This window comes from Juglans microcarpa x Juglans regia, chromosome 2D (genome assembly GCF_004785595.1).
Source record: "Juglans microcarpa x Juglans regia isolate MS1-56 chromosome 2D, Jm3101_v1.0, whole genome shotgun sequence".
Classification (NCBI taxonomy): Eukaryota; Viridiplantae; Streptophyta; class Magnoliopsida; order Fagales; family Juglandaceae; genus Juglans; species Juglans microcarpa x Juglans regia.
In genome coordinates, this window is record NC_054596.1 from 7948240 (window position 1) to 7956616 (window position 8377).

Below are 8377 nucleotides of genomic sequence, written 5' to 3' on the forward strand. Positions count from 1 at the left end.
AGAATCGGGTCCCCTTTTAATGACTATTTCTTAACTAAAACATTCATTGATAAAACCGAAAGCCAACAAGAAAACCGGTGGGCCAAAACAGCACTAAACGACAACTGCCAAGCCGCACACGATGGATTGAAGTTCGAACAACACGAACCGACCAGCCAACAGTTGAAATCAGTACAAGGTATAGGAAGCATGTAGAAACCAGCAACATGACAGCAGCACAAAGAGCAAGCTGCAATTCCATGTCCAGTACAGCAGGAACGGACAAAGCATAACCACATAAAGCAGAAACATTAAAAGCAGCCACTACAAGCTTAAGGACCAGCTATTTTCAAAGCAGAAACATCAAGCAGGAGCAACCACATCGAAACCAACAAGAACAACACAGGCACAAGCACAACAGAGGATCTGACATCCATATTTCAAGACTGACTGATAATTAAACGAAGTATAATGGAGGATGAACCTGCAACTGCAAGTGCGTTGCTGATAAAAAGAGCTCTTATTATAGAAGTGGAAGATCCATTAAAAATTTAAAAAGTTAAGCGAGGAAGTGGAGTGAGGGAGAGTTCCATCTCCTTGGCCCAATTCGCATGCATGTCGTCTAGCATAGACATAAACCACCATCTTTACCCATGTTTTCTTCTCCTGTCCTCTGACTTCTGAGCTGGTGGTCGGGACCAGGCTCTCTCATACGACTGTCGGTCAGACCCAGCCCATAACCTTGTCTTTCTGGCCAGTTCATTATAGCCTGCCGTTTAGCGCAAACGACCAGCTCGTATGCATTGTCAGAGAACGACAGTTTTCATCTAACGTCACCGTTTTCAGATTTTCTTTCACGATCATCCCCGAAGCAAAAAGATGGTTCAAGGGTAGAACTTAGAAAGGTGACAACCATCGGCGGCAAAGAAAGGGCCATTTTCCGGAGAATTAATTAATGGGTATTCTGATTAAACTGATCTTTAACTCTATTTTTGCATTTTGTTCTTCACTAATTTTTATCTTTTCTTCTTTATTTATTATTTTAAAAACCCGTAGCAGAGGAAGTAGGAGCAGAATCCGAGACTGGGAAGGTGGAGAAGGCGATGGAAGGAGTGGCATCAATAGCACTGTTGCCATGTGGATCCATCTCTGGCCACTTCATCCAACTTCCCCATTCTGTCTGCTATGGCCTTCATGGCACAGGTACTACTAACTCTGTGCGTGTATATTTCTTGAAGAGAGGATGAATATTAGAAATCTTGGGGGGTTTTGGATGCTTATTTGCTGCGACTTCTTTCATCTTTGTCTTCTTTGAGTTAACTTTGTGGCCTTGGAAAAAGTTTTGAATTTGAAAATGGGAAGAATGATCATATAATTTCGCGTCGGAGCGGTAGGGAAATTAATAGAATTTCAGCGGTGACGCAAGTAGAAATGAAACTCAACGTTAGCGTTATTGAAGGGGGAATTTCTGTTGGATGTCAATTTTATGCGTGAATTTTCGCTCTCAAATATCTTGCTTGTAAGACTTTTAAAAATATGCATCTACGTTAGCTTGGCAATATTGGATCAAACGATACATTTTTCCACCTTAGTTGGCCTTTTTCATGAATGGAGATTTCTTAGCTTACTTCATGCAATGTTTGTCATGGCTCATGCAGGAAATTCTCTAAATTTACCACATTGTTGTACCACGATATTATGAGGTTTTCATATCATTTGTTTTTAACTTTCTTTTACATGGTGAAAGAGTTGGAATGTGAAAGAGAGTGCAGCAGGGGTGAGGATTACCGCTTGATCAAGCTCACAATCATCGACTACAATGTAGGAGCGCTTCGATTCTTTTTTATGACTTACATTTTTCTCCTCGTTTCTTCTATGATTATACATAAATACAAAATATTATTGTTGGGACAATTACAAATTATTTTCATCTCTTTTGGAGGCTGTCGTTAAGACTCCCTATGGTTTAATGTAAGATAAAGTATATTTTCTATCCCAAGTGCACAAGTGTTGCATGAAACACACAAAACTTAGCCATCAGACAGTCCTCAGAATGGGTGCAAATGGGGGATGTTCTGTTTCTTAACCCAATGATCAAACTGTTTTACTGCCTCTTACATGAAGCTTAAGTTCAATTGAGTGTTATTGGGGGCTAAATTTCGTGTTCCAAGTAATAAGTGTACATCGCATGAGAGTGTAGGTAAAATGAATATTTGAGTTTACTCCAAATGACATAAAGATTAGATTAAGATGATAATTTCGGAAAAACAATAAGAACGACAGTTTCTGAAAAACAATAAGATAATCTGTAAATGCCACCTAGCACAATGAGGTCATTTGTAATTTACTGTCAATCTCCTCTAATAGGTTCTGATATGTTGCAGAGAAAGAAAGAACAAAGTCTCGTAGTGGAGTGCAGGGGCCATGATGCTGCCCGCTTCCACAGCATTGATCATGCTCATGGGTAAGCAATGTTGGATGATCTTCTTAGTTTTCTTAACCGGGTATACATTATATTGATGCCTTCAATCCGCATTCTTTCATATATTAGTGTTGTCTAAATTCACACAAGTTTCTTTTTTGCTCTGTTTTGAAGTAAATTTTTTTTTTTTTTTTGGTCTGATTTTGTGAGACAATTTCTATCAAGTAGGTGGAATTGGAGCTATTTTGCGTGAGGTTGCATTTAATGGATTATAAAATTATATGAGCTTAACGTACTTTGAGAATTGTTTACATAATGATTTCTATCATTCATCTGATAACTACTGTCTGGATAAATTAAATTTCCATTCATAAGTATTATATGCTGAAAGATGTAACCATATATAATTTTTATCTTTAGCAGTAAATCCCGAATTCTCTTATTTTTTAGTTGAGATCTCTTGTTCAATACCAATAGACATTGCATGCGAATAAGGATTTCATTCCATCTTGTTTTTTATTTGGAGGTAGGTGGGAGAATGATGTTGTGGGTATGGTTGAACATAAGGATGGAAAGAACAAGATTTTAGTTTCTTTTGTGTGTGAGACACTGAAAGCCGAGAAAGCAGCAGAAGAACATATCAGGCAGTTCATGCCAAAATTGGCCGGGCTAGATGCTGTTGGTATGTGATGCAGTCTCTCTCTCAAAAGCCCTCCTTTATAACTTGTATGGAAAAGCTTCTGTTACCTAGGCAATGGTCTGGGCTTCCCCTATCAGCTTGTTTTCTTGCAATACAGCAGGTTTTTGTTGTCCGCTCTACCTTTAAATTTTATCGGGTATCCATTGTCTTAAGAATCAGCAATGACAACATATCTCAATTTGAGCTTTTGCTTTGGTTTTGCGGGACCATTACCGTGTACTTCTGTAGCGGTAGTTAGTCAACAGTTGCATGCAGATCTTTAGACGTTGGTTTTATGGCAAAATTTTATATCTTGAAAATTGGAAATGCCTGTCAAGTTCATTAATTGAGAATTAAATTCTGCAGTTAACATCGGTCCGATGAGCATTGCTGGGCTCGACTTTGGAGCAGAAGAACCGGACATTAGGCAGGATATATGATCCTGTGAATGCGCTTCTATCCTTGTTTGTACTCAATTGGATTGTAAACCCCTGACAACGTGAAATCAGTTTGACCCATGCAGTTCATTGCAACGAGTTTTTATGTCAATGAATGAGGTTTTTTTTCTTGATAAAATATTTTTTTTTATTCTAAAATTTATTATCCTCAATCACATTATTGAAATATTATATTTTAAGCATATAATATATTTAAAATTTATTATATCAACAAGTGTGACTAGGAATGACAGGATTTGCAGTTTCTGATAACTTTTGAACAAATATAGCTGTTACACATGACAGTATTTTTTTGTACGCCGGCATGTAAAGGAGAACCAGAGACTTTTCAAAGATCTGTAGAATTTTGCACAAGGTTGTGGCTATCCATTCCACTAGAAATGCTGGGTACAATAGCTTTACTAGTGTTGATAATCATGACTTGAGTCACAGCTCCAAGGTTTCTGTGCCCTACCATGGTTCTACAAAGAAATTGAATTTCGTTGACAGAATGCAAAGGTTAGAAAATTAATGACCGCAAACTTCTTGCTCTCGAGTTTTAGCGATTCACAAAGGGGTGGAACCTAAAGTGAGTTGTAATTCGTAGAGAAAATCAGTAAACAATTAAGCAGAAAGTTCTTCGTAGACGAGTGTGTATGGTTTATTGTACAAACCAATCTACCATCCAAATACATATATGGCTCATACATACATGTACACGTTGTATATTGTTCACATTAACAGTTTATGTCGAGGATGGCTTAAAAAGAAGTGGTTAGCAGCTGCTTTTGGCCTTTTGCAGGAACATGCCTGTCCAGGGCGAGACTGATAACCAGCGGTCGTGAGAGTCCGTATGAAATCGAGATGATGGATTCCAGATTCCACCAAATAAGTTCAACAACAGTTTACTGCATATTTGCCCAACCCAGATTAGGCGCAATGATTATAAATCTATCCAAGGAAAGAATATGTCTGTTAGAATATATCAAATAATTCATACCAGGGAAAAAAGAATAAAACTACCTTAAAGATGTTACTACTTAATAGCATATAAATGATAGACACAGAGGCAAAGGAATATAAATGTCTAGTACTCAACCAACTCTAAGTTTGAATCCCAACTAATTGGGGTCAGCTACACGGTTCCTTTTAGGTATGAGAGTTCTAGTCATTGAAGTGAATTAAAAATAATCCACAAGACAGTTTGACAGGGAGAGAATAAGCTAGTTTTGCCACAGGGTTACATAGGTATAACTGCGCTAGCCAACATTGACAACATCTGAGGGCTAAGACAAACATACATAAACATAAGCTTGGGTTCGATGCAATTCAAGGCAGTTTGTCCAACAGAGTGTTTCTGTTGCAGGCTCTAAGCAAAGCTACTAGGTAAGAGAACAGAATATCACGATCAGATATCAAAGATACTTTACGCCTGGCTCAAAAATTTTCCAGTCAATAAGGTCTTAATGAGCAGTCATTCTGTCTCACAATGCCTAGCATCCATGAAGAACACACACCTGTGGGAAAGAAAGTTCACCATGCAACAGGGCCCACCTAAAAGATTTTACTCTAGTTGTTTATGACCAGATATTTCCTGCAAATATTTTTGTAGTCATTTCTAGAACTATACCAGACTTACTAAACCCCAAAAATAAGCTTCACTACAAAATAATTCACGTTTATGATTTACCCAAAGTTATATTTAACAAAAATATAAATACTTAGCACAAGAAAAAACCTGAGCTTCATTGCAACTATCACTCCAACTCAGATGCCTCTTCCGAATCGGACAAAGGTAAAAGGGTGCAGATCCCAAGCATGTGTCCATTGAGACACACATAATACTCAATGCAATCCTCATAAGCAACCAACCTGCAGCTGGCACTTTGTGGTATCATCTTAGCTTGCAGCATGTTCCATAACTTTGCCTTACAATATGGGCACACCTCTGTCGGATGAAACTCAGCCCCCCTTTTAATTAGCAGCTTCCGCACCTTTGACCCCAAGAATGACTTGAAAACTCCACGGAAGAATCCCACATCCCCTTCCTCCCCTTGATCAAGATGTTCACAAGGATCAGACACATACAAAACATCTGATCTGCATTGTCGCAAAAGAAAACTCTTCCCTGATGTCCTAGAGAACCGAGTTCTATAAACAAAGTGGCCTGGGATTTGATTACTATCAAACAGGCCACCTTTCTTACATCCTGAACAGTAAATAAGTAGTTTCCCAAGTGCTCTCCAGTTCCCATCTACATTGTGACTCCCACTAGATTGCAGATCAATCATCATCTTTGGTGCTCTAGTTCGGCAAAACTCCTTCCATAGTACTCTCTTTGCAAGATCATCAAACCATTTGCATACACAGGACAGAGTAGCAATTAACTTAGGGTTCCAGTTCAATTGTTGAAATACTAGGAATATCACATCTTCGCTTAGATGGCCTTTTGTGCATTTACAGCTTGTCGAGTGTATGCAACGATACTGCTTTGTTAGAATCATTGCCAGCCACCTATTCACATTTTTTTTTCTAAGTGTCACCTCTTAACAATCATAATCAATCTTTGTCATATACACCACAAAAACACACTTCGTAAAAGAACCAAATCACAAACATGTTCTCAATGGCCAATAGCACTGCAGGAGTATGCAATTTATAACACCGAAAGGTAAAAGGCAAGGACATAGTTCAACCAGTGACATATCAACCACAGAAAATGTAATTAGAACAAGCAGTCACTGAAAGAATGCCGAAAATGTATACCGAGAGTGACAGTATTATTCAAGGCAGCTGGTTCAAAACTTTACATTAAAAACATAAAATTCCCTCCCACATGGAATAACAAGCATTAGCAATGATGCCATTAGACTTTAGAAAGGCTAAGGAATGTTGTAGTAACACACATCCTCCAATTCAAAGTTGACCTCGGGTACACAACCCTACCCATCAAAATTGTGTATCAAGTAATCCAGGAGAACTCCTAATGCAAAATCAATCACAGGACATCTATGTCTACAGCTCAGTCCAAGTCCTCCTTTTAACCACTAGGCTGCACCCTGACAGGTATTTACCAAAGAAAAAAATTACCTCAATGATAAACGGTAGATTATAAATGGAAAGGGAATTTTCAAACCATATACTGCAATGGCATACACTTACGCACCCAAACATTACCTTTTTTTTTTATAAGTAAACGATTGTATTAATAAGAATAGGCATAGCTCAAGTACACACCCAAACATTAGTTCTACTACTAGCGTAAGCAGTGATGGAATCCAATAAAATTAGTTCTAAAAGCTAATCGCCAGAAGCTCAATTAAGAGTCTAAGACTCGCCTGAAAATTTTTCAAATTCTACAATGCCCACCAATTTGACATTTCAAGAGCCCGATCCTGTCATGAAAAATCAAGAGAGACCGAACTCGTGATATGCGTATCTTTGCATTTTGATCAGAATTCAGTCGTATATACTTAAACATAAACTAAGAAGCAACTCGTTATACAAAACACGAACAATTCGAAGCCAGAATCATGTGTTTCAGTCGCAGAGAAATAAATTTGCCTTCAGTATATTTTCTGAATGCATGTCGATCACTTCTAAAATTCCAGATCCACTGGCCCTCCGCGACAAAATCTACTACGGCTTTAAGCAAAAAATCAAATACAAACAAAACCATGTTAGTTTTCAACCTCATTCGACAAAACAAACAGGAAAATGAAAACCTTCACAAAACCAAACAAAATCAAGGCAGAGAATTGGAGAGAGGCTTAGATCGTAAATAGCATGAAATCAAAGGTCCAAATTCTCACCTCAGTTACAAGCCCTCCCGTCCGTACATTCCCAAAACCCCAAAAAACTAAACTCTGCGCAAATAAAAATCAGCACAGAGTTAGGGTTTAGCAAGTGATACAAAGCAAAAGAAAGGCCAAATAAGGCACAAAAACACAGAAAAAATAAGAGGGGTTACATACAAGGAAGAACACGGAGTTTCGCTTTCCGGCCTGGACAGTTTCGTCAGGAAACAAATACAGTCATGGAAAGGCATGCAAAGAAAGCAAACGCAGGAATGGGAGTGAGGTAAGAGGAAGGCCGGGTTGGTTAGATACTGAAGAAGAAAATCTAAAATATTTCTGCATGGTTAAAATTAAAAAACGACGGACCCGTTTTTTATCTTAGATGAAGGACAAAGGGGATGACGCCACGTTTACAGATGTTTAGTTGGACCGACTAGGTGGCGTCTTGGTGGAACTTATAGCGGGACCACTTTGTCCTATGTGTCATTCGGGTATTGGCAGATCATTTATTTCATAAAAGTAATGATGAATATATCATAACATATTATAAAATATATTATATAATAATATTATAAAATGAAATAATTTTATAAAATAATATTATTTTAATCATTTTACATTTCAAAATAGGTAACCGAGTTCAGTTTTTTACTGTCTGCAGTTTCGATTGTTTTGTCGGGACCAAAGTGGTATTATATGTCAGGAGCCGCAGATTCTTTCAGGCACAGCTGGCAGCTCATGATTGGTTGTTCTCATTTCTATCTTGTCCATAGATTTTATTATAGTTAATAATCTATATCATTAAATATTAGGGCACAGTCCACTTTTAAAAAAATTAGGAGAAAATCTTTGCAGAAGTCACTATTTGGTTACATCTATTGCACATATGATGTGTATATTGGATATTCATTGAACCGGTTTTGAGTCGTTTGGTTTTTCAGCTCATTCTCCTAATTCCATTCATCCATTTCTAAGAGCTCAACTCCAAAGCCCTCTCCACCCCACCACGACCTCAGCCCAAACCCAATCTCCCTAATCCTGTACGACCTCTCCTTCCCCACCC

At 38.0% G+C, this 8377-nt stretch overlaps 2 protein-coding genes across 6 annotated transcripts; one reads left to right on the forward strand and one right to left on the reverse strand.

Moving 5' to 3' along the window:
- Window positions 1–3: 3 nt before the first annotated feature.
- On the forward strand, window positions 4–3613 carry LOC121248373. Of its 2 annotated transcripts, none has more exons than XM_041146833.1 (6): window positions 4–938; window positions 1036–1182; window positions 1727–1800; window positions 2364–2443; window positions 2932–3083; window positions 3447–3613. In XM_041146833.1, exons 1-6 carry the CDS (start codon window positions 935–937, stop codon window positions 3518–3520), a joined length of 531 nt encoding a protein of 176 aa, XP_041002767.1. In that variant the 5' UTR covers window positions 4–934; the 3' UTR covers window positions 3521–3613. The 2 variants fall into 2 exon arrangements, with proteins under 2 accessions (XP_041002767.1, XP_041002768.1); XM_041146834.1 differs by having other exon boundaries at window positions 6–938; window positions 1039–1182.
- Window positions 3614–4097: 484 nt separating this feature from the next.
- On the reverse strand, window positions 4098–7648 carry LOC121248355 (EID1-like F-box protein 2). Of its 4 annotated transcripts, none has more exons than XM_041146809.1 (5): window positions 7492–7648; window positions 7330–7383; window positions 6464–6576; window positions 5256–6031; window positions 4098–4425 (listed from the first exon to the last, which is right to left on the reverse strand). In XM_041146809.1, the coding sequence occupies exon 4, from the start codon at window positions 6019–6021 to the stop codon at window positions 5275–5277; it is 747 nt and encodes a 248-aa protein (XP_041002743.1). In that variant the 5' UTR covers window positions 6022–6031; window positions 6464–6576; window positions 7330–7383; window positions 7492–7648; the 3' UTR covers window positions 4098–4425; window positions 5256–5274. The 4 variants fall into 4 exon arrangements, with proteins under 4 accessions (XP_041002743.1, XP_041002744.1, XP_041002742.1 ...); XM_041146810.1 differs by lacking the exon at window positions 6464–6576 and adding an exon at window positions 6856–7162; XM_041146808.1 differs by lacking the exon at window positions 6464–6576.
- Window positions 7649–8377: the final 729 nt, after the last annotated feature.

Bases quoted from the DNA above. Each gene is read 5' to 3' on its own strand.
- LOC121248373 (XM_041146833.1), top strand. The intron at 1,183-1,726 runs GTACTACTAACT...ACATGGTGAAAG, and splicing joins CTATGGCCTTCATGGCACAG to AGTTGGAATGTGAAAGAGAG. The intron at 1,801-2,363 runs GTAGGAGCGCTT...GATATGTTGCAG, and splicing joins TCACAATCATCGACTACAAT to AGAAAGAAAGAACAAAGTCT.
- LOC121248355 (XM_041146808.1), bottom strand. From the start codon at position 6,021: ATGATTCTAACAAAGCAGTATCGTTGCATACACTCGACAAGCTGTAAA.